Source organism: Eretmochelys imbricata, chromosome 8, assembly GCF_965152235.1.
Source record: "Eretmochelys imbricata isolate rEreImb1 chromosome 8, rEreImb1.hap1, whole genome shotgun sequence".
Taxonomy (NCBI): Eukaryota; Metazoa; Chordata; order Testudines; family Cheloniidae; genus Eretmochelys; species Eretmochelys imbricata.
Genome location: NC_135579.1, coordinates 92,776,096 through 92,802,002, shown reverse-complemented (window position 1 = coordinate 92,802,002; position 25,907 = coordinate 92,776,096). Strand labels below are relative to the sequence as shown.

The window sequence follows — 25,907 nt, the reverse complement described above, 5'->3', positions numbered from 1 at the left end:
ACACGGGGCCAGGTGTGCAAAGTGAACACAAGCTGGCTTCCATTTGAGTGCAATGCTACATTGCACATTCACTTTTGGGAAACTAGTACCTGTGTGTGCAATACAGAGCCTTTACACACCCAGGCTGGACAATTGTTTGGGTATGTGTCAATTGCACCACTTCTGGCCAGGCAGCTGTTTCTGTGCACGCATATACCATCTTTGGGGAAATTTGGCACATGGTGGGAGCCACCATTAATTCAGAGCCAAACACAGCAGAGTGGACCCATTGATTTCAAAGGGATTACTCACGTGACTAACTATTCAACAAAGTTAGTGAGAGGTTTAAAAATCTAACCCTAAATGTTTGGATTTTTTTTTTTGAATGATTTTTTTCCTGCTATCAACAATTTCTTTTAAAGAAAAAGTTAAATCAATTCTTCTTTGCTATGGAATTTAATGAGAAAGCTAAAGACTATTTTCATTTCCCTGGCATAAGGACACACTGTAGGTCTGATCTACAATGGGACCACTCACATGAATAAACTCACGTTTAAGCCTTTACAGGATCAGACCGTAAACTTTCAAAACTCTTTCTTCTTGTCATTGGTTCTCTGTCCTATTTTGCCTATGAGTGATGTCAGGAAGGAAAAGTTATAGTAATGGGCTGGTTCTGTGTTTGAAATAGAAAATGAAATAGACCAGGCTTTGCATTATGAGCTACACTTGTGCCTCAAACAAATTGTGTGCATGTATCATAGGTAAGGTTGCTATCTGGATGGTTTTTAATCTGCCTGGCTGGTATTTGTGGTGCCTTTTTGATTAAAAGATTTAATCTGCCATTTGTGTTTTCATGTCATAGTGCTCTACAGTTCACACCCCTGTAGTCTGCACTGTGGTGCTGGGTCAGGATAAGGTAAGACACAGGATTAAAATAGCCTAAAACTACACATACATGCATGCGTGTGTGTGTAAACTGTGTTCCTCTAAAACCTTTTAGAAATAATTAGCCATAGTCAGCACTAGGCCCCTTTTTATTGTGGGGAGAAGGGGGAGTTGGCCAATGGCTGGTTTTTCTTTGCCTTGGAGGTGGTAACCCTAATCATAGGTCTCAAATGGACTCACATGAAATCGAATGTATATAGTGAACACAAAGAGTAGCCCTTAAAACGTCTGGAACATCCAGATCCCTTACATTTTTTCTTTAGAAAAATTATGAGATTCTAAGCACAAAGCCTTAATTAAAAATGAACTAGGATTAAAATGATCAAAGTACAGCTCATTCGCAAAATCCCCATCTCTGAATAATAGATGCTGTGATGACATGTGCTGAGGACTCTCCCATGTGGCATAAATGGGCAATTACACAATAATTGCTCAGCAACAAGAGCCAGATTATTCTATTCCTTGAGATTTCTATTGAAAGTCAGTGGAAATGTGCTTTATTTACTCTCTTATTTTTCCTGTTAATTAGTGAGTGTCTCACATCAAAAGAAAATGTCACTTATGAAAAGCAGAAAACCCTCATGAAAAATCTTTGTGGTATCTATATTCTACACCTATTAGCAAACAAAAGGCAGTCGATTTAGCAATATAAAACATAAAAAGTTTTTCTTACCTTATCAATATTTTGGCCACACGAATGGGCAAGACCTCTACAAATTACAATTCCAGATTAAATGTGGGTGGGTTTCTAAATAATTAATAGTCTTTAATAATAGGCCTAAGAAATGAGAACCCTTAAAGAGATAAATGTATATAGACACAAGGACTTTCACACAAGAGAAATCTGTAAATATGTTACTTATTCACCTCCTTAGAAATTCTTTCCAGCAGGGAAAATATCGTCTCTATGGGCCACAATTACTTCTGGCATAAGGAGTCAGAGGAGGGGAGACCAGGGGTTCGTATGGAGGCACTAGTAAAGGAGACAGTGTTATCTACTGGATAGAGCACTGGAATAGGACTCAGGAAACATGGGTTCTAGTTTGGGCTCTATCACGGGCCTGCTGGACACAAATCACTGCTCCACTATATGCCTCAATTTCTCCATCTGTAAAATGGGAATAATGACATTAACCTCCTGTGTAAAGGGCTTTGGGATCTACTGATTAAAAAGCCACTCTATAAATTCTTGGTATTATTATTATAAGGCCTCTGCAAATATGCCTCAGTATTCTGCAGATGTCTCATGATGATCTTAGGGTACCCACGGCAGGTGAGGAGGGCTACCACCTCTGTTGGGTGAAAACCTTGCTCCTGGAAGATGTGGAGGAAATGAAGTGAATTGAAACAAAGAGTTTTATGATCCTGCTGTGCACTTTTCCCATGAAAGCCATGATGTGGCTTTAAAGTTGTATTTATTAACAGCTTGTTAGCAGGAAACAATAATGAACAATAATGATTAAGGCTGCAAGTTTGTCACCAATTCCGTGACTTTCTGGGACCTCTGTGACTTCTGCAGTGGCCGTTGCAGCTGGGGGCCACTTGAGCAGTGCAAGTGGCCCCTGGGCCAGCCGCACTGGCTGCTGCTGGGGCACTCTCAGGTCCCTGCCCCCCCACAGCAGTAGCAGGAGTTTGGGTGTGGGAGGGGGCTCAGGGTTTAGGATTGGGGCACTGGAGGAGGTGAGGGCTGTGAGTGGTGTTTACCTCAGGGGGGCTCCCCAGCAGCAGCAAATTCCCTCAGCTCCTAGGCGGAGGCATGGCCAGACAGCTGTGTGCTGCCTTCACCTGCAGGCACTGCCCCCGCAGCTCCCATTAGCCGCGATTCCCGGCCAATAGGAACTGCAGAGCTGGTGCTCGGGGTTGAGGCAGCGCACAGAGCTGCCTGCCCACATCTCCACCTAGTAGCTGAGGGAGGGAGATGTTGCTGCTTCTGGGGAGGCGCGAAGCCAGGTAGGGAGCCTGCCAGCCCCGCCAACTGTCCCCCCAGCACCAGCTGGGGTCCCAGGCCACATGCCACTGCCCTTCCCCCCTAGCATCAGCGAGGTTTTTCCCAGCCCCCAGAAGCACACATGGCGCCCTGCAGGCAGCCTTCCCCCAGCGTCCCTTGCACTCCCGGGCTGTCCCTGCACCCCAAGATTTAGTCAGGGGTATATAGTACAAATCATGGACAGTCATGAATTTTTGTTTACTGCCCATGACTTTTACTAAAAACACCTGTGACTAAAACATAGCCTTAATAGCGATACAATGATCATTGATGGAAAACTAGAAAGCAAAAGAGGAAATTGTACCTGCTTCTTATTTTCTACTGCAGACAGAGCTATGGCTCTCCACTGCTGCTTCCTTCCCTTACAATCATCATTTGCTCTTGATGACAAACACAACATTCTTTTATAGGCTCAGCTACTGAATTCTGATTAGCCCCCTGAGAAGTGTCTTGTAAGCATAATTATATTGGACACCCAAATTTCAAACCTAGCATATCTATGCCAAGTCACTGATTTCTTGAAACTTATCTTTTCAGCGTGTATTTTCGTATTTGAATATGCGCACCCTCGTTAGACCATTGCAATATTAAATTTTTACAACAAAGTTCAATCAGACGGGAAGAGTGCAGCTGTCATATAATTCTCATGACTATGGTCAAAGCATAGTTTATGTTTATACCGTACTGCAATTTCGTATTTATTCTGCATACAGCGATGAGATAGTAAATGAAATGTTGCATTTCCAGTGTTTAAAGAGAGACAATAGCCATCCTTGCTTAGGAATAATCATTAATTCAGTACAAAACTCTAATGCAACATCATGAGGAATTCATATTGTAAGACAGTGGTGCCCAACCTTATTACACAGGAGGGCCACATAAACCTAAGCACAAGCTCATGTGGCCCAAACAGATTCTACATATTTTAATAAGATTTAAAGTCACCTGTATTAATTTATATTTTAAGATCAGCTTGTTTTGTATTTAGATAGGTTGGTTCTATATACAGTATTGTCTATTTACATACTTGTGTAAACTAAAATGAAGTAAACACGATGACAAAACGCTAACGGATCGGCCATTAGTATATTGTGTTGAAGCAGGCACTGGGCCTTAAGAAATGTTCCGGTGGGCTGTGTAGGGCCTGTGGGCCATAAATTATGCACCCCTGCTGTAAGAAATCCATTACTAGTTAGGCCTTCACAGCTTTCACTATGCTGCTTGACAAAGCTAATTGGAACTTCAAGTCAACATAGATAGTCTGGATAGAACCCAGAACCTCCTGTTCCAAAACTCAGATGCTCCTCCCAGTGCCCCAGCTCTAAGGGAATGTGGTGCATGCCCGAATACTCCCTATAATTTTCAAATATGTGATCAATTAAATTATGTCAGATGCTATTATAGGTTCTGAAACAGACACAGTAGGCCAAATTCTGACCTTGCTTGCAACTGTGCAATCTTGTTATCTTCATGGGTGTGACGGAGGGTGGAATTTGTCCCATGGCGTGCTTTTATTTCAATGCAGAAGTAACTGGGCATTCAGCTGATGCATTCTGTATGATAATTGGAAGTTGCTTAGCTGACATAACAGGGGTTAAATTTATCCAAATGTGTCCTTATTACATATACTGTAAGTATGCCTGTGAGTGCATTTATTTGAATTGCTGCACACTTGGGATATGTAAGCTGGTAAGGAAATGCATAATAAGCTATTTTTAGTAAAGATAAACACTGATTTTACAAGGATTGCGGGGGGACATCCAAAACCATCAGAATATCAGGGATTCAGGTAGCCAGACACTTTTTCTTAACTAAGCATGATTTCCTCATTAAGGACTAACTTACATGCCAAGACTGAACTTAAATGAAGCAGATTTTTGCGCTGGGCTCACAAAAATAACACTTTGAAAAATAATTTAAGTGTAAAACAGTCACAACCTTGGATAACTCTCAAATGACCAGATATAATTGTACTTAACTTTTTAAATGGATATAATGGCTTGTACGTCTGTGGCACTCTCAGTGCACTTCAGAAGCATTCGTTAATTAAGCTTTACTACTGGGTTGACTGAAAATCTTGCATTTAATTTTTTTTATGGCAAATTTGGGGTTTTGACTAAGCTGAACTTTTTGCAGAAAGCGTCCGCTTTCAATAGAAAATTTTGATTTTTCATCAAAAACCCAAACTCTTGAAAACCAAAATATTTAGAGTTGGATATGCTCATGCAGTGCATTGTGGGAGTTGTAGATTGGTTGGCCATGTTTCCATTTTCCTACATTTCCCATGAGCCACCATGACTAGGGACTCCGATGATGCATCGCCTCTTCCTCCAAGGGGGAAACCATGGTATATCATAGGAAATGTATTTCAGCCAGGGAGTGCAGCCTAGAAAGGAGAATGGGAGCATGAGGTACGTGAACTACAACTCCCATGAGACACCACAGCAGCATTACCAAATTGAAGTATTACTGTTTTCCAGCAACATTTTTTTGCGTTTTGGCCAAAATATTTTCTTATTGGACTTTTTGCCAAAAAAAAAAAAAAATAAGGAATGTCAACAGGAAAAAAAAGCCCTATTATCTGACCAGCTTTACTGACATCATCTGCATGACTGAAGTAATAACTAGCAATATAACCATTTCTCAAGGTGATTAGCAGAGGCCCAGAGTGGATAAGGCCAAAATATTCAAAAGCGGCCTCTGATTTTGGCCTCAATTTTTGGGTGCCCATTTTCCGTGACCTTTCTGACTTGCCCTCCATGTCACCCAACGAAGTGCTTTACCAAGCCGAGATATCTCAATTGAAGTACACCAAATCAGAGGCCGCTTTTGAAAATTTTGACATAAGCAACTTACCCACGGCTACCATACCTGTCAGTGGCAGGGTTGGGAATGTAATACAAGAACCCTGACTAGAGGCTGCCAAAAGTTTGACTAGATCCCTGACCCAACCTGAAATCTAGGAGATTTGGGTTCTAGTGCTACTTATAAACCTCCATCCACCTCCATGATTGTTTAAGAATCGTATTTCCCACCACGGGCAAATCCAACTGCTGCTTTCATGTCCCAGGCTCCCAACTGTGTCCGAGTGCTTTTACTGCCAGAACAGGATCAAGTGATAGTTCCCACGGTCTTGTCACTTTGAGACAAGGGGCACCAAGTAAGAGCCCATTCCTTGGCAGACCTCAGGGAGAATCAGGCTACTCCCACCAAAGGGCAGTGTACTCTAGGTAACATACCCATTACTGTTGCCTGGAGCAATCTCAGGGGCACAGATGTCCCACAACCCATAATCTGGTTGCTAGGAAACTCCTGGCACAAAATAACTGGGAAAAAAATGAAAATAGAGAAAAACTTAAGTAATGGGGCAGACCGGGAGGGAGAGAAGGAAGGGAGCTTTTCTCCTTGAACAGCAGATGTTTAATGAGAAGCAAAACCAACAACATCTTCCTGATCTTCAGCAGCGAGAAACAGCACAAATCTGGAATGGCTTCGGACAGCGTGTGAGGCTTATTGTGAATTCAAAGTTTAACTCCACGTTCTCTGGAGCTTGGAATGTGAATTTCTGAATAAGGGTGGTGAAGAAGATGAACAGCTCTGTTCTAGCCAGCTGCTCTCCAGGGCAAACCCGCTTTCCTGGAAGGGGAAGAAAGAGCAGCTGATGGATTACTGCTATAATTACAGGGTTAAGCGATAGCAAACACAGCGTTCTGTTCCATTAAAAATTCACTCAGACAGTAAGTTCCCTGAAAAACTTGCCAATTGCCTTAATCTAAATCAGTACCACTACCTTGGTGTTTGCCATGTAAGATTTGGGGACTATTATTATTATAAAATGTACTGATAGTCTCAAAGGAGCTCTCGACATCTCTAATTATATCCACATTAACACTGTGCATCTTTGAACCCCTCTAGCGGCTGGACTATGAGTCTGCTGCTGCCTCTGAGCTAATACTGTACACACAAAGCCCCACTATGAGAAGCTGAATAGGACTTTATGATCATCCTTTATACTTAGTTAGAATTATGATGGCTCCTAGATATCCTCTTCCCTATATTTCCTCCTCTTGTATGTCCATTGAACATTCTTCTGCATGAGAGATCTCTTCGTTGACAGTGGGGAGGGACTGTTATCCAACAACAATGTGGGAACTTTCCTCAGAGCTTTACCACTTAATGAAAATGTTGGAGATTGTTCTCAGAGGCAAACTCTGAAAACCAGTTAACAGCCGACTTGCACTATTAACAAATACAGTAAAAAAGCCTGCATTGGTAGATGGAGTGAGGAAGGAATTTTCCTTTGTGGTACAGTATTGCCCAGTTAGTATTGCCCATTACAAGGATTTTAAGTTTTCCTCTGAAGCATCAGGTAATGGCTAGTGTCAGAGACAGAACACTGGACAAGATGGACTATTGGTTTGTCCTGGGATGGCACTTCCTAGCTTCATCTACTTTTAAAATATGACATTGGCCTTTTCATGCAAAAACATTCCCTCACACATGGTCTCACCTGCAGAAAAAGGCAGAAAGGCTTCCCGCTTCCTAAACTGGCCATTTTCCAGGAAATGCTCAGGATTAAATGTATCAGGAGTTTCCCACACATTCTTGTCGAACATTATTGATGTCAAATTGGGGATCAAAGTGGTACCCTGCAAAAGGGGAGGAGGAGGAGAATGAGAACTAAAAACAAGTCGGTGGGTGTGTGCTTGAAGGTTACATATTGAGCCATTTTGTTTTTAACACTATTTTATTACTTCTCTTAGACCTGATCTACACACACAGTGGAATTGGTTTAAATAAAGGTGTGTTTCTTTAACAATTTAAGGTTTGTCTATACAAGGACATCCAAGAAAATTAATTCAAATTAACTAACAGTGTGAATTTGAAGTGGACTAGTTAAATTGCTTAAACCCCCGTGTGAACTCACTAATTCAGAATTAAAGGAGATTTAATTCAGTTTAATAACAGTGTCCACACAGGGATTTAGTGCTGTTTAACTAATCTACTTCAAATTCACACCTTTAGTTAATTCAGATTAATTTTTCTGGATAGCCTTGTATAGACACGGCCTTCATTAAACCAATGCAACACCCTGCACAGACACTTTTAGTTTATTTGCAGTCTGATTTTTATTGGTTTGACTTGTGTCAGTAAATTACAATTATGTTAGTACGGCTAAACCAATGGAAGCCAGTTTAAAACCAATAAAAGTGTGTCCACACAGGAGTTTGCATCAGTTTAACTTTTCAAACTGATTTTAGTTAAACTAGTGCAATTTCTGTGTGTACATAAGGTTTTAAACTAAAACTTGCTTCAGCTGTTGCTTTTTTTTTTTTTTTTTTTTTTTTTTTTTTAAGCAAGCTAAAATTGCTACCACATAACAAGAAACTTCCCATCCTCCATCAGAGAGGGGCGAACATTGCAGTCAAGTTATAGGATTGATTGTACAAACATTAAGGAGTCAGCTCTCTCCATGAAACAACTGATCAGGTTACTGGGAGGTATAAGAAACAACAGGCTGTTTGATATTTACTATTAGAATGAGAGCTTGGTGCTTGTTGCTAAAAACTAGCTGCTAAAAACTAGCTTTTAATTAGTGCTATTTATTTATCAAAGCAGAGTTTCCTAAGACACTTAAGCTTAACATATCAAAATTCTATGTCCTCTTACTATTGGCTCCCATGGTCTCTGGGTCTCAGTTTCATATCATTCATGAAATTACCCTATATTGTATTTTTCTTAACACCAAAACTGAAGTCTTTGCAGCACACAGAAAAATCAAGGAATTAAATGAATATTTTTTTGTAAAATGAGAACGAAGCCCTTTTTACATAGTTCCTTTCTCCAGAAAAGTTATCTTTATAGAGAACTTCTGTAGACCTTAATAGAAAATTATAATTTTTCTATGGGATTTTAGATCATATATAATGTAATAAAGAATTATATCACTTCTATAGATGGATTTTTAAAAGTCATGAAAATGATACCAATCTCTATTATTTTAGTTTTTAGAGAAATTTCTAAAGTACTTTGTTAAATTGCTATTGGATTCTAATGGTTTCACCTGCTTTTAAATTATATGAGATTTTGCCGTAAAAGAATTAAAAGTTAGATCGAACGTCAAACCAACAGAAGAAGAAAGGAAGGTTTGGTTTCCTTTCAGGTTACTTTTGGCAAATGGAATCCGGCCAGTGTAGTGTCACTGGTTGCCATTCTGGGCACATTTATGGGTACTACGTTGCCCATCCTTTGTACTTCATTGAGGACTGCGTTGGTATACGGCATACTCTCTTTGTCATCCATCATTGGTTGCCGGGACTGGCCAATCACTGTCTCAATTTCTGTTTGCACTTTCTCTGAAAAGAAGCCAAAAGCCACATTAACAGTTATGATGAGGAGAAGCAGTTTTTCTATTTAGAGAGCCTTGAATTGTTCAGATTTTCAGCTGCATTTTTATTTTTAAAGTGCTTTGAGTGACAGGTGCCTCCTTCCAAATCCTGGATGTAAATGCAGTGCTTAGTCACAAAAAGGTACAGCATGGGCAACAGCAGTGCAAGGCTCCCTCACGTTGCCTTGCCAACCTGCCTTGACCATGCCTGCAAGGAACTAGCTCTAGCCCTCAAGTGGTGGAAGATAAGTCAGGACCTGGCTCAAAGCCCATTGAAGTCAATGGGAGTCTTTCCACTGACTTCAATGGATTTTGGGTCAGGCCTTCATTATTCATGACCACTCTGTCATGGGGATGTCTGCTGAGACTGTTACAAAAAGTGCCAATTAATAATAAATCATCATACATTTATGGAACTTTCTATCTCAAGATTTCAGCATGCCTTTCAATATTAATTAATTAAGCATCACATTACCCCTGTAAAGTAGCTAAGAATCATTCCCATTTTACAGATAGGGAAACTGATGCACACAGAGGGGAAGTGGCTTGTCCAAGGTCACACATGAAGTCAGTGCAAAGCCAAGAAGAAGTCAGTTCCCAGGAGTGAGCATTTACCGCTAGACAGTCCTTTCCCTCTCATGCTTGTGGTGGTTGTTCTGCAGAGACCTATGCACTTGGAGCTGTAAAGACCCCACTAGTTTGAGGATTTCCAGTGCCAAAGCTCAGATGTAGCCAGTACAATAAGCCTTCATTTGTTGTTCTCAGTGCTGTTCCCAGTGAAGTGAGAAAGGCAATCTTTCAGCTACTGGGGCTCACTGAGGAATTTAAGGGCAGAATATAAGGCCTGGATTCAAAGCTCACAGAAATCAGTGGGAAGAATTCCATTGGCTTCAGTGGGCTTTGAATCAGGCCTATAAGGAATAAACTGAAAGGAAGGAAGGACAATTTCAATTTTAAACCATTACAAAATCTACCTTGAATTTTGGGATATACTGCCATGTACAGCAGAGCCCAGCGTATGGTTGTGGCAGCTGTTTCAGTCCCAGTTAAAAACAGATCCAGTGTGCAACACAGTAGATTTTCCTCATTGAAATAAGAGATGGAATCATCCTTAGACTTTAAAATAAAAGGAGGTAGAAATATATATATATATATATATTAGTTATATGTGGTAGCATGGACGGGCAAATCATCCACCTCAAAAGAAAAACCTAAGGCCTCACCAAATTGACGTAATTGTTAAAATTAATAGAAGATGTGTGTCTAAATCCGCTGCACTGCCTCGGAAATCTCAGTCTTGGCTTTTTCATATATCTAGGGTGAGAACTGCACCCCATTGCCCCTTTACTTTGGGTAAAAAGGTCAAAGCAGGGGGCCCCAAAAGCCCTGGTGACACCTGGAGGAGGATCCCCCCCAATAGAGGCAATGGGACAGATGGCTGGCAGGCTGCCTTTTGAGGACCACTTTCCTAATCCCAGGGCAGGAAATGTGTCAAGGGCAGAACCACAGCGTGATGCACTGCAAAGATTCTGTTCAGCGCTGCGGCCCATAATGCCACCCAGGCTGCTGTAACTTAGGATCCCAGGGCTGCCTAAGTTATTCCAGGGGCCTTTCCAGCACCTAGAGGAGGAGGGTGCAAAGATGACTTAAATGCACCTTAGCACCCCCCACCCACCGCATTCCTTCTGCATTGCAATCTTGTAAATCATAGTCACGTTAGAAAACCATATTCAGTTGAACAGTCCTATTGATGTTTTTGATATTAACTCATGTCCATCAGAGTTTCAGGACTGGGTCTCTGATTTACGTTAATTAGTTTGTGATACATCCTTATTTCCCCTAGACCATTTTGAAAATCCCATGTGCAGTATGGCAGGGCAGTGACTTTTGGCAAATCAAGGACCGCATTTTTTAATGTTAAATTTCATTAAAAAAATTGTACTTGAGAATTCTCATAGACATTAGATTAAGTGACCTTCCAAGTGCTTTAAAACAGCATGCTGTACATTGTAAGTACTTTAAAACGAAAAATAACTATCCATTCAAACAACTTTTCTTAGAAAATTTTGCCCTAAAAGAATTAGTGAGCAATTTAGAATGGCAAAATCCAAATGACACACAGCTCCAGATAGAATTTAGACACTAGCTTCTCAGATAAACTAAGTGTTGTCTATTGCTTTTTCTTTCCGTTGTGCAGTAAATTGTTGGTTCTCTTTGTCCTCTTACCTTTTCTATTTCCTTCAGATAACAGTCAATGAAGTTTCGGGTTTCAGATGAATTCCAGTCCCCCTTGTGCTTTGCAATCACTCCTTTCACAAAATATTTAAGTTTCTCCCAATGTTTGAAAATTTTATTATGGGGCCCTGGGACCCACCTCATTAGCCAGGGGAAAGCATTATACAGCTGTTAAGATGTAAGGGAACAGGAAAAATTAATACCTCGTAGGATCAAGAAAAAAATCGATTACAGTTTAACACATCTAGCACAGTTTATTAGCCTGATTCTCCAAACATTTACACCAGGGCAAAGCAGGAGTTATTCCACTGAAGTCAATGGAGTTACACTGGTGTGAAATGGGTGTGATTCAGACCCACTGTTTTCTGATAATAAAAGTTTATTTTTTTAGAACTCATGCTGGCCAATAAAATTCCTTAATCTGAAACAAAAGCTTAAAAAAACCAACCAGAGTCTTATGGTGTAGGCCCAGAATAAATCAATTGACTGTGGAGTTCTACAGATGTAACTGAGATCAGAGTCTGACCCACAGTATGCAGAACTCCAAATCAATCAGTATTGGCCAGATCTAGTTATAAATCTGGAAACTCAGGCCAGTCATTAATAAATAATAATAATTAATACCTAGTTCTAGTGCTTTTCATCAGTAGATCTCAAATCGCAATCTTAAATGTATTTATCGTCACAACACCTCTGTGAGGTAGGTAAGTGCTATGATCATCCCCAGTATGATTCACAAATAAAGCTAGTTGAAAACTGGGGGGGGGGGCATTTTAAGGATAATTTTGTCCATTTTCCATAGAAATTGTAGAAGTTTATGAAATTTCCCAAACACATCTATGGATAAACCTTTTAAATGAACCTGACGTGCTACAGGATTTGCATCACGATCACACAACATTTGTGTTTTCATATAGCTTGGATGTGAAACAACATACTTGGTGGTTTCTCTCTTTCTTTTTAGCACCCACACCATTTTATGTGAAAAGTAGTGCTGTGAAGCGATTAAAGAAATTAATCACGATTAATCGCATTGTTAAACAATAATAGAATACCACTTATTTAAATATTTTTGGATGTTTTCTACATTTTCAAATATATTGATTTCAATTACAACACAGAACACACTGTACAGTGCTCACTTTATATTTATTTTTTATTACAAATATTTGTGCTATAAAAAAGAAATAGTATTTTTCAATTCACCTCATACAAGTAATGTAATACAATCTCTTTATCATGAAAGTTGAACTTACAAATGTAGAATTATGTACAAAAAATAACTGCATTCAACAATAAAACAAAGTCCACTCAGTCCTACTTCTTGTTCAGCCAATCACTCGACAAACAAGTTTTGTTTACATTTGCAGGAGATAATACTGTCTACTTCTTGTTTACATTGTCACCTGAAAGTGAGAACAGGCATTCACATGACACCGTTGTAGCCAGCGTCACAAGATATTTACGTGCCAGATGCACTAAAGATTCATACGTCCTTTCATGCTTCAACCACCATTCCAGAGGATGTGCTTCCATGCTGATGACTGGTTCTGCTCCATAAAGATCCAAAGCAGTGCAGACCAACGCATGTTCACTTTCATCATCTGAGTCAGATGCCACTAGCAGAAGGTTGATTTTCTTTTTTGGTGGTTCAGGTTCTGTAGTTTCCACATCAGAGTGTTGCTCTTTTAAGACTTCCGAAAGCATGCACCACACCTCATCCCTCTCAGATTTTGGAAGGCACTTCAGATTCTTAAATCTTGGGTCGAGTGCTATAGCGATCTTTAGAAATCCCACATTGGTACCTTCTTTGCGTTTTGTCAAATCTGCAGTGAAAGTGTTCTTAAAATGAACACCACATGCTGGGTCATCATCTGAGAGTGCTATAATATGGAATACATGGCAGAATGCAGATAAAACAAAGCAGGAGACATGCTATTCTCCCACAAGGACTTCAGTCACAAATTTAATTAACGCATTATTTTTTAATGAGCGTCATCAGCATGGAAGCATGTCCTCTGGAATGGTGGCTGAAACATGAGAGGGCATACGAATGTTTCGCATATCTGGCACATAAATACCTTGCAATGCTGGCTACAAAAGTGCCATGTGAATGCCTGTTCTCACTTTCAGTAGACATTGTAAATAAGAAGCTGGCAGCATTATCTCCCATAAATGTTAACAAACTTGTTTGTCTTAGTCAATGTCTGAACAAGAAGTAGGACTGAGTGGACTTGTAGCTGCTAAATTTTTACGTTGTTTTGTTTTTGAGTGCTGTTATGTAAAAAAAAAAAACCCTTACATTTGTAAGTTGCATTTTCATAATAAAGAGATTGCATTACGATATTGTACGAGGTGAATTGAAAAATACTATTTCTTTTGTTTATAATTTTTGCAAATACTTGTAATAAAAAATAATAATATAAAGCGAGCACTGCATACTTTGTATTCTGCGTTGTAACTGAAATCAACATATTTGAAAATGTAGAAAAACATCCAAAATGTTGAATAAATTTCAATTGGTATTCCATTGTTTAACAGTGCAATTAAAACTGTGATTAATCACGATTAATTTTCTTAATTGCAATTAATTTTTCTGAGTTAATCGTGTGAGTTAACTGCGATTAATCGACAGCCCAAATAAAAACCAGAATTAAGGAAACGATACTCACGTGAAGGAATACATGGTCATTTCCCAAGGATCATTATACTTTTGTACAAGGAAAAGTCAGATTCCCCTCACTTGATTTTGCTCTCACTCTAACTACTTTACTTTTCAGGTGTCTGAAATCAAAAAACAAACCAGCTTTACCTGGCCCCAAAAATTTCCTATGAGGAGTAATGTCTCAGAGAGTAAATGCAGTAATTCCTGGAACTGACTGTCATGGTATTCAAAGCGCTCCCCAAAAGTGATGGAAGAGATAATATTTGAAACAGCACTATTAATTTTATAATGAGGGTCAAATGGTTGCCCTGGAAGAGAAAATATAGGTACAGTGTCAGTTTAAAAATATTCCAGACTAGTGTAATAATACCACTGTAGATTCTTAAAACTGAAATATTATTTTAAATCCAATTTACTTTTCACCACTTATACTGTTTTGGTTTTACGCTACATTCAGTATGGCAAATGAAGAGGGACTCCCAGACTATGAGTCAGCAGACCTGGGTCCTATTTCTAGCTCTTCACTGGCTTGTTAGGACCTGGGGCAATCCACTGAACCTCTGAGGACTTCAGATTCCCATCTGTTAAATGGGGTTAATATTTGGTTACTCATCTACTTAAAGCATATTAACATCTACATATGGAAAAGCTCTACATAAGATCTAAGTATTCTTATTTTCTAACAGTTCTATAGTCAGTTTCTAGTCGATTTAACTTTCAACTTTTGTGCCCTAGCACAAAGCTGACACGTTTGGGTTTTAAATATTGCAGGGGAAACCCAACTAAAGTATCCAGGAAAACCATTTATAATATTAATATAGTCTTAGGTTTTGTACATTTTAATAACATTTTCTTATTGGTCCTAAACAACCAGACTGCATCCCTTTAAAGATTAGCTCTCCTCTACACATTGCATACTAACTGTATTCCACAAACACCACAACAACGGATTTCTTGGCATACCTATATAAACTATAAAAGACAAATAGAAAGTTATGGGAGGATAAGTCTGGATGGCTGCTTAAAAATCCATTATTGGATAACAATACATATAAATCATATGCTTTTTTAAAATAAAGATTACATAGATAGAATATCAGGGTTGGAAGGGACCTCAGGAGGTCATCTAGTCCAACCCCCCTGCTCAAAGCAGGACCAATCCCCAATTTTTGCCCCAGATCCCTAAATGGCCCCCTCAACGATTGAACTCACAACCCTGGGTTTAGCAGGCCAATGCTCAAACCACTGGGCTATCCCTCCCCCCAACATCATGCATTGCATGTGCTGTTCTGTTACGTATCCAAATACTACTGAAATCTTCTATGTTTATTTTCCCAATACATATAAAACATTCTCTAGCACAAAGAAGCCTTGATTCTTGATAGTGCCTAGGAGCCCCAATCATAATAAAAATAATAAAAAGAAAAAATAGATAAACCTCTTGTTTGGGCAGATTATTGCATAATTGTCCATTATGGACCTCTTTGCACTTCCTTCTGAAGCATCTTGTACTGGCCACTTTCGGAGATAGGCTACCAGAGTAGATGGAGCCCAGATCTTGATCTCATATGGCAATTCCTGTTTTCCTATGGTTATTCCTTTCACTGGTGCCATCATGGTGCATATATTTACGTATCACAACCATTCCAGGTGTTTCTGGCCTAGGCTCCCCAAAGGCCATGGGTAGTGTTGGCACGGATCAAGGGGGCTGATCAAGATCTCTGTGCGACTGTCCTGAGAAAAGCATAGCTAAAATCTTAGGACAAAATAATGTAAGTTCATTTCTTACCTTTCTCTTCCTCTATTGCTTCAGTAAGATATCTGCTCTCTTCCTGTATTTGTTCTTCAAAGCTTACACCAATGCTTTTCAGGGCCGATAAAACAAATTTTCTTTGTTGCCTCCAGATACGTCCATTTGATGATATCAGCCCTGCAATTTATATATATATGTGTATGTTTTGCCGTATGCAGGAAACAGTTTAAAAATCATCATTAGAGTATTAAAAAAAAACAACAACTTATTTTTAAAGTACATTTTTGCATGGGAATTAAAACCCAAAAGCAATCGGCTTACACTCTGGAGCTAGCTTTACAGATTTGCTTTAATCTGCTTTTCCCCCTTTTCTCTTGAGCTTTGTGTGAATAAAAGGGGTAAGCACAAGTAGTTTACTATTAGTACTATTACAGCGTTGGGAGACCTGCATGTGGGGAGTGATTTTCTCTGTAAGGTTCAGCCGTGGTGCTGCGTGCAGCTGGAGGAAAGAAAAGTAACGGGGAAATTAAAAAAAGAGTCACACAGGCTGGTCTACACAGAAAACTTACATCAGTGGAGCTGTGTCTCTCTGGGATGTGACAAATCCCCACCCTTAAGAGATAACCTCTAGATCATTTAGCCTGATCTCCTGTATATCACAATCCACCAAGACCACCCCACAACTGAAAGAAACCAAAGTATCGCAGTCCACAGGAGACTAGACTGTTGCATGCTATAGGAGGGACAGAGGGAGACCAGCGCTCAAGGTCCCTGCAATGGCAAAGAAATGATTCAGTGAGATATACCCACATAAACCCTGGCAAGAGAACTAAACACACATGCTGCAGAAGGAGGCCAAACAGACCCCCATAGGGACTGCCAATCTGACCTGGGGGAAATTCCTTCCTGACCCCACATAGGCAATCAGTTAGACTCTCAGCATGTGAGCAAGAACCAGCCAGCCAAGCACCTAAGAGAAAGAATGCTTGCAGCTGCCTCAGAGCTCTGGCCACCCCTCCCACTGTCCCATCTCCTGTGAAACTCTTTAAAGGTGTCTGGCCTCTTGCATTTATTTAGCTCCTTTAATCTAAATAGTTCCCCAGGTATAAACAGATACTAGGATATTTGGGCCAAATGCTGAGGTGATTACTAAGGGCTTGATTGCACCAGCCTCACTCACACTGAGAAGAAGCTGTTTGTGTGAGCAATCCCATTGACCTCAGTGGGCTCTCCTGTAAGCACTACCTAGCCTGAGTATAGGCAGCAGAAGCAGACACCCTGTTTTTACTGACAGACTCCCATTATCTTCAGGGGTAGCTATGTGTGTACCTCTCACAGGATGATCAAGAGCATTTACATTACCATGCTGTTTACTACTGAGCATTGAAAGAGAGAGACACAGACACGGATGGGAAAGCTTCAGGACAACTGCACTCAGAAATGCTCAAAATGTAACCACCATCCCCGTTTACGTCAAATATTTTACTCTTCTTTTCTTCTCTTATTCTATTTTTTCCTTCTATTTCTTCCCAGTAGTATGCAGCCCCAAGTAGAAGACAAACTTTCCAATGTCAGTGGGAGTTTACCTCAGTCAGGACTAAGTTTGATTTTGGCCTTATATACACAGAGTCACTTTGCCAAACATTGAAGTGCACCAAGCTCTAAGATGAAATACAAACACATGTTTTGCAATTCACATCAACCCAACAGAATGATTTACAGAATGAGTGGGAGTGTTCGATTAGATAGATAATTGCACCCACCTGAAATTACATGGGGGAAATGTGTAGGCATTTAGGTGTACAGTTTCTGGGCCTGTACAGTTAGCAGGGAGTTTTCCTAGTGTAGCAACAGGCACAGGCTTTAGTGATTGTACAGTATCCTTCTCCTACATGCCTGTTACTGTTACTGATAGGACAATACTCAGCCTACGAATTTAGCTCTTTTTACTGTGCTCATTGCTGAGGTATCGGTGTCTGACAGATTTTAAGATTGACTAGGTAGATGAGATAATATCTTTTAGTGGAGCAACTTCTGTTGGCGAGAGAGACACACTTTCGAGCTTACACAGAGCTCTTCTTCAGGGAGCTTGTCTTCTACAGAGCTCTATGTGGCTTGAAAGCTTGTCTCTCCGCAGTAGAAGTTGCTCCAATAAAAGATATTATCTCACCCTCCTTGTCTCTCTAATATCCTGGGACCAACACGGCTACAACACTGCAAACAACGGTTTTTAAGGTCAACATTTTCCAACCTTGTTGCCTGAGGTTAGGGCCCTGCAGCTATGTAGGCACCTAAACCAAAGTGGCCAAAGGTCCAAAGCACTGGATGCTGCAAGTGCTGCAGTGCCTTTGGAAGTCAGACCACTTCTGTTTAGGTGCCTACATGGATTTAGGACCCTAGCCCCAGGCAACCCAGGTTTGAAAATTTTAGCCTAAAAGATAGCTTTGTCTCTTCCCCATTGCTAGTTCACGTTTTCCAGGTCATTGAGATTTCGGGAATTGATTCAGGTTCAGAAATACCAAACCTGCAGTAAATATGTAGCTAGCCTAGGGCCAGATGTTTAAAGGTATTTTCAATACCCTAAAAAAATCTAGGTCCTATTCAGCAAAAGCACTTTATATGTTCTGGTGTCCAGCTGACCCAAAATTGGGAGGGGCTGTTTACACTCCATACTAGCTCTCATGTTAAATTCAGTGAAACCAGTCAGAACGATCCCATCCCCCAATCTTTCAGAGAGAGGGAGTAAAATAATATTTCCTCACTGAGATTTAGAAACACTGGAACAATTCCAGCTCTCCTGTGCATCCCAGGTAAAGTTGCTGGGATTGTAGCCAAGGGCAGAATTCAGCTTTTTTTTTTTTTTTTTGGAACGGTCATGCTGCTGTTCAGGCGAAGTAGCAACCAATGACAACCACATCACGGGAACTCACCAAGGCCTTTAAAAATTTCACGGAGAAGTGGTATATGTGGTCGATCTGCAAATACTTCAGCTTGATGGATAAGAGCTTCCTTCACTAGTTGGCATCCGTTGACCACCACAAATGTCAGATTTCCAAACTGCACACTGAAAATGTTGCCATACCGGCCAATAAGCTGAAAGACACGTTCCTCTGATTTAGTTACCTTCTGTGTCAAACAAACCACTGGAAGGATGGAGATGGTACAAAAATACTGGCAAGCTGTAGTGTAGGAGAGATGCCTCCTTAGCAATCTGGTCATAGGCATTGCCTAAAGCTCTGCTCTGTATAACTTGGACATGACTCTTACACACTGGAACACTAATGCTAGAGGATGATCCAGATGATCCTCCTGGAATGTTTGGTAACATATGGGACCAACGTTAGGCCAAAGTTCTCATCAAAAAAAGATAAACTCCATTATAATGGTTCCTCATCATCTCCGTGCCCGCCCCCCCGCCCCACGCTTTTACACACGTAGAACTAAATCTAGGCGGTTAGAACTAAAACTTTGCATATTGGCTTATACAGCATCTGCCAAGGCCTGGATTTTCCATGGCATATTCCCTTACCAATGTGTGCATATAGCATCTGTATGGACAGGGTTTAAGACAACTGCCACCACCAGTCAGAGTCAGACTGTGCTTAATATTTAGGCCAGCCCTTATCTTCCTCAGCAGGTTAATACCTTCCACACTGAACATTCACTTTTGATCCCACATGTTCTCTTTTTCCAGGAAAGGAAGATACCATTACCATTTAGGATCAGGAGTGTTTTCTCCATCAGATTGTAAAAGTTCTGAGTGGGAAGAAGAGGACAAATCAGAGGCCTAAAAGCATTGATAATGCCCTTAATGCTCTGCCCGAATGGGATGTCTTCATCATCTGTAGGATCCTTCTTCAACACAGCAAAATAAGTACAAGGAATTATAGCTGGCCCTTGTCTTACAAGCATAACTGTTATTTTGATGCCTAAAACCTATCAGACATGTGTTTCCCAAGTTCTCCCAGGCTTCACTCAAGAGGAATGGGAGCCTGTGAGAACAACACCCAGGCCTAGGCTGGATGCAACACAAGAGAAGACGTATTTTAAAGTAATAGCAAAAGAAAACAAGCCAGACCCCGGAGGGATGTTACTTTGCCCAGCCAGTTATAATGGAGGGTAAACCCCCTCCTCCACTTTTTCGGGGGAAGATCCTCGGCTGGTGTCAATTGTCATAGCACCACTGACTTCACTGGCAGTTAGGACTCTTGGATACTATTCCTGGCTCTGCCACTGCTTCTCTGTGTGACCCTGAGCAAGTCACATAGGCACTTAACCTCTTTGTGCCTTAGCTCTTCCATCTGTAAAATAGATGGAATGGGACGAATCCTGGGCACCAGAACAAAGGCAAAGTAAATGGACAAAGGCTCTTCATAAGTCTGCATAATTGTGAATCCACCAATCACCTATCATCCCTTCCCCAATCTGTCTCAGCCCTTCCGTGATACCACAGAGAGGTAGAGGTGGGATGGAGTCAGCTTCTACACAACCTCTCCGCTGGAGTTCTGCTGCATTTAGGTCCCATCTGCACCCAGGAAGGTCCAGTAACAGTTACCTACACCACAGGCTGTCAGGCTTACTGTCTGTAGAGCATTTCCAAGGGTCTGCTATGGAACACGCTCTGTACATGCAAAGCATTAATACGATAAACTTCAGTCAGGCTCTTACCTTCTGCAGAGCGAGGTGGATGGGCTGCTTAAAGTCCACAATAGTGCCAATGAAAGGAAACAGTAGTGGCCCAGGAGGAAAATTCTTGGGACGTCTCTTTTTCACATGATCAGCAATTAAAAGAAACACAACCAGAATGACGAAGAGAGTCTGAGCAGTCTTCCTTTCCCAAAGGAAAGTTAAAATGCACCACAAGCGCAGCTGCATCTTGACTGTCAAAGTACAAATTTTTTAATGCCAAAAGGGACCTGGGCTCTGACCCTTGTCTAGTCTTGCTGAGATGGGAGGTAGAGGTGGGTAAAGTAAACTGGCTAAGCTGCTAATAATGGCCTGGTTGGCAGGACTTGCCAAAGGAATGCTGCTTTCTCACAAACCTCTGTTGTCAGAACCCTCACAAGATAAGCAGTTTTAAACTCCGTCACAGCAAAGAAAACCCTGCTTATTCAGCTAAACAGAAGCAGTCTTGCAAGCTTATTTGCAGCTTTACCCCTCTGACAGGTCCTTCAGCTTTCTTGCTGGAAAACCATTCCCCCTCTCTGCCTTTAATTAACAGTGAGCTCCTTTATACAGATACCTAATTGGGATTATAAGCATTATAAACATTTTAGGTTGCAGTGAAAGCAGCTTACTTCACTAATTACATATGTAGGGAGTTACAGAATTTAAAAACTGTAAGGCACTTGAGGTGATGGGCGCCATACAAATGCCCAAGGGACGGATCCTCTTAAGTGCTGATCACCATTTATGAGATGCTGTGCATCCTCAACTCCCACTGAAGCCTGGGAAGCTCACTGAAGTCAAAAGAAGTTTAGCCTGAGGAAGGCTGGCACAAATAGGCCCTAAGAGCCCAATCCCGTAAGGTGCTGAGCACCCTAAACACCCAGTGACTTCAACTGAAGTTGAGGTGGCTCAGCACCTCACATGATTGGCGTTTGTGTCCCTAAATCTCTTAGGCCTTTTGCAAATCTGTCCCCTAAATAAATCCCCTCACTCTTTAGGGTGAGTAGCAGGCTGGAGCAGCAGTGAATTAGCTCAGCGCTTACTGGCTAAATTTTAACTCACATTTATATGGAAATTCTTTTAAAAGTTTTTCATTTACCAAAACTCAATTTGCAGTCAAGTAAAAATGTCAATTATGATTTTTAAAATCATTCTGGTAAAAATTTCAGGAGCAAATATAATGCAAAATTTCATGGAAAATGTTAATATTGTGATGGTTTTAATTTATGAAAAAAAGGTGCCCTGGTCTAGGAAAAAGCTTTTTGTACAGTCTTTTCCAGATCTAATTTCTGCTGGGCTGCTATTCATTGCTGTAGCTGGAGGACTGTACACGTTAGTGGCTATTTTAGAAGCATATGTAGTCTAAGTGTAATGAACAGTAATGCTTTTTTTGAGCGACAGCCTGACTGGAACCCAATTCTGCCCTATCCCCTGTGAGCCATTGTAGGATTGCCAACCAGTTTTTGTATCCTATAGTGAGGAGCAACGTTGTGAGCGGCACACTACCTCACAAGCTGCAGGTTAGCTTCAATGTAAATACTATCCATCAGCCTGACAGAGCCATGAACACAAGCTAAGCCAGGCAACAAGCTAGCCATTAACTTTGCCAACAAGTCAGCTCTTTTGCTCGGGCAGACACTTGCACTGCTGAATTTGTGACCAGTGCAGAGACATCAGCATTCAGCAAATGCATTTTTGCTTATGGGCCAGTTTCTCAAACGTGGCCCACTGTGTTTATACTCAAGGGGACACTACAAAACCCCACAGTTACACACCTTACTCCTGCATTCCAGTTTGTCCTCTCAGCTGGAGGCTTTGATGGGTACAATGGTCCTCCCCCCATGCAGTTTTCTGTGACATTCTGGTTTTACAGTTTGTACCTAAGTATCTACTAGCACTATCCTATGCTACGAGTTGGTCCAGTCTTTCCTCCATTTGAGTAAGGAGTATAGAATAGAGCCCCTAATCCTGCCATCATGGATATGACTCTGTTGGCATAGGTAAGTGCCTGTCTACGTGACATTGTCTTGAAAGAGAATGGGATAATAAGTCACCAACTTCCATCGTGATGCTGGAAGCCCAGTTTCGCTCCTCTGTTGTTGGATGGATGATACGATTTATCAGCATGGACTAGAATACCAAGCAAATTGGGATGTGTGTGAAGCTCAGATGCGAAACATGTTCTGTAGTACGGGTGGGAGACTCATGGCTGGGGAAGGTGTCACACGAGGAACGTTATTTTCTGCATCATGAGTACGTTTGCTTGCACTTACCTGTGCCCTGTCAGTCAGAAATGTCAGGTCTCTGGTTTTGCTTGTCCAAACGTGTCTCTCCCTGGAGGGGCTCAATTAGCCTGCTGCAAATTTTGAGGGAGTGTTACAATTTCACCTTAACAGGTTTCAGAGCAGCAGCTGTGTTAGTCTGTATTCGCAAAAAAAAAAAAAAAAAAAAAAAAAAAAAAAGAACAGGAGGACTTGTGGCACCTTAGAGACTAACAAGTTTATTTGAGCATAAGCTTTCGTGAGCTACAGCTCACTTCATCGGATGTATCACCATAGTGATCCCGTTCTCACGAACCAGCACATTAGAGCGTTGCATTGTGATAACAGTATTTCTGGCACCAACACAATGCACGGTAGCGTGAAAGCTTCGATTATAGACACATTTTTCCTGCACAGCAATCTGTACAATAGCTACTCACCTTAGATCTTAGAGAGTCCCCATTACCATAGAGTCTGAGCACCTCACATCCTTTAATCCTCACAACATCCCCCCTTTTACAGACACGGAACTGAGGTGCAGAGGGATTAAGTGATTTGCCAAAGGTCACACAGGTCATCTGTGGCAGAGCAGGGAATTGAACGCAGGTCTCCCACCAACACCCTAAACACTGGCCCATCCTTCTATGTGACGATCCATTGCAGATATGAGTGTAGAGGGACCACAAAGAATAAGGGTATTGAACGGACAAACACAGCTGCTGATACACCAAAGCATCTTGAACAGCCAACAGACAGCAATTGGCCCATATGGTTTCTACCTTCTTCCCTGGCTAGATGTCTAACTGTTTGCAGAAGGTTTTGAAACATTCTGTTAAAAATGTAATTGCCATTTGTTTTTTGAGATCTAGTATCCTGATATCTTTTCCGGGGAATGAAATTCAATAAGGTAACAGAATGTAGTTCAACTGTTACTGTATTTTAAGAACATTATTTAAGTGACAGAATTTCTTAATGATTAGAAACATATGTAGGGAAATAACTTGATATTGAAAATAAGTGGATACACTTTGTTCCAAATCATTTTTATTGAATAGCAACATTAACCATTGCAATCCACCTTTCAAGCCTTTGCAAATCAGTGACGTGACAGACAATATGGGTCAGATTTCCACAAGTCTGTAGGGCTTAGCAGATGTAAATTGGCATAGATCCAGTGAATTTAACAGAACCACACACTGATTTACACCTGTTGAGCATCTCACCCTTGTTTTTTCTCCCTGTACCTGATGCCCAGCTGGTCAATGCCAGTCTCCAAAAGCAATGAGATAGCAAACAACTTTTATGGCATTCCAGACTTCTGATTGTTTTGATCCCTATCTTAGGCCCAAATCCTGACAGGGGTTTCACACCCACAGCTCCCCCTTTAGGGCCACTACTGCTAGTTGCTGATTTCAAGGCACCGGAGGTTGGGTGCAATGAGCACCGACAACTGCCGCTAATGCCCCATTTGATACATGGAGCATGACCCAATGCTGCTGAAAGTCAATGGGAGGCCTTCATTCACATCAGTGGGCATTCAATAAGGCTCTTGGTGAGCTTTGCCTTCCTGAGCAAACTCAAGAAAGATACATTTTAATCCTAACTTTGGCTAAAATTTTCAGAAGCATCTAAGTGACTTAGGAAGTTCTTAAAGCATGTAGGTGATTTTGGAATTTTAGTGCTTGTGCCTTGGTGGATGATATTTTAATACCCCCTGGTTTGTGTATTCTCTCTCCAATCTAATAGTCCCTATGAAATTAATCTTTCTGGGAATCTAGAGTTTTGCCAACATTATCTAACTCTGTAAGGAAGGTAAATGCTGTTACAGCTGGGTAAACTGAGGCACTGCGAGGTCAAGTCCTGTGTTTTGCTTGGGCGCATACAGGTAGCCCATGCTAGACCCCAGCAGGTCTGACTCCTGGTCCCCTGCTCTATTAGAAAACAATCTCTTCCTCTGGAAACAGCTGATTGTGACGAAGTGATTTTTATATGAATTTATAAGCCAATTAATGATAGATAGAAAAAAAATTGGACTAAATACCATTATTTGCAAAATTATAAGGGTTGGTTCAAAGTTGAGCGTGCAGAGGCTGCAAATGGCAGCTTTGACTTTGGCCCTCTGAAGTCAATTTAAAGGCTCTCATTGGCTTTGGTGTGGGCCCCATAGCACTCCTTGACACAAGATCCTTGGGCAATACATTGAACCAGACTATTGCCTGGTGCCATTCCCTCCTTGCTCCCGAAGTGAGCGTGGTCACTTCATTGTCTGCCCCAGGCCGTTATGGCCCACACGTGTGCCACTCCAACCCCTCCTCACATAGCTATTCTGCTGTCTTACGCCACAGCCTCCCTTCCGCTGGCAAAACCCAGTAACAGTAAGCGCTGACATGGCAATCCTTGTACCTAAAAATCTCTTATTGTTACTCAGATTGTCCATATGCACCTTCTCAGGATTCACAGAGAAGAATACAATCACACATTTCTTTCAATGCCACAAGGACTTAACTGGAGATAAAATGTCATTTATGTACATATCACAAGTGGATTTTTTAGGCACAGATGTCTTTCTGGTGCCAATATGCTGTTTATGTACTTATCTGTCACAAGCACATGTCTAGGTACATATGTTCTGCTGGCACATATTCGGTGCATTTTGAAACTCTTATTAGACTGCTAATAAATAATATGCATACAAAGGAAAAAACAGAAGGTAGAATCCATCAGTAACAGCGTCTTTCTTAACTACCTTTTAATTATAGGAGAGGAAGAACAAGAGGAGTTGCTAGGTAGGCATCTGTGCAGGCCTGGATGGAAGTGTCAAATGCAATCGTTTTGCAACTGGATTTTCACAGGTTTGAAGGTGTTTGGAGTTTTTTGTTTTTTTAATGACACAGATTATTACAAATCCTGGTGCTGATGATGTACAGGAGTGTGATTGTCACCAAGGAATTTTTAAAAGCCAGAGCAGATGTTTGGCATATTTACAGCATGAATTCTGAATATTCAAAATGCAAATGAGAATATTC

At 41.0% G+C, this 25,907-nt stretch overlaps 1 protein-coding gene across 1 annotated transcript; it reads right to left on the bottom strand.

Annotated features, from left to right (window-relative positions):
- Positions 1 to 6,368: 6,368 nt before the first annotated feature.
- LOC144269591 (cytochrome P450 2J2-like) lies at positions 6,369 to 20,827 on the bottom strand. The gene is made up of 9 exons (XM_077825369.1): positions 20,621 to 20,827; positions 18,883 to 19,045; positions 15,989 to 16,129; positions 14,347 to 14,507; positions 11,526 to 11,702; positions 10,274 to 10,415; positions 9,080 to 9,267; positions 7,422 to 7,560; positions 6,369 to 6,547 (listed from the first exon to the last, which is right to left on the bottom strand). Exons 1-9 carry the CDS (start codon positions 20,825 to 20,827, stop codon positions 6,369 to 6,371), a joined length of 1,497 nt encoding a protein of 498 aa, XP_077681495.1.
- Between the last annotated feature and the right edge of the window lie 5,080 nt (positions 20,828 to 25,907).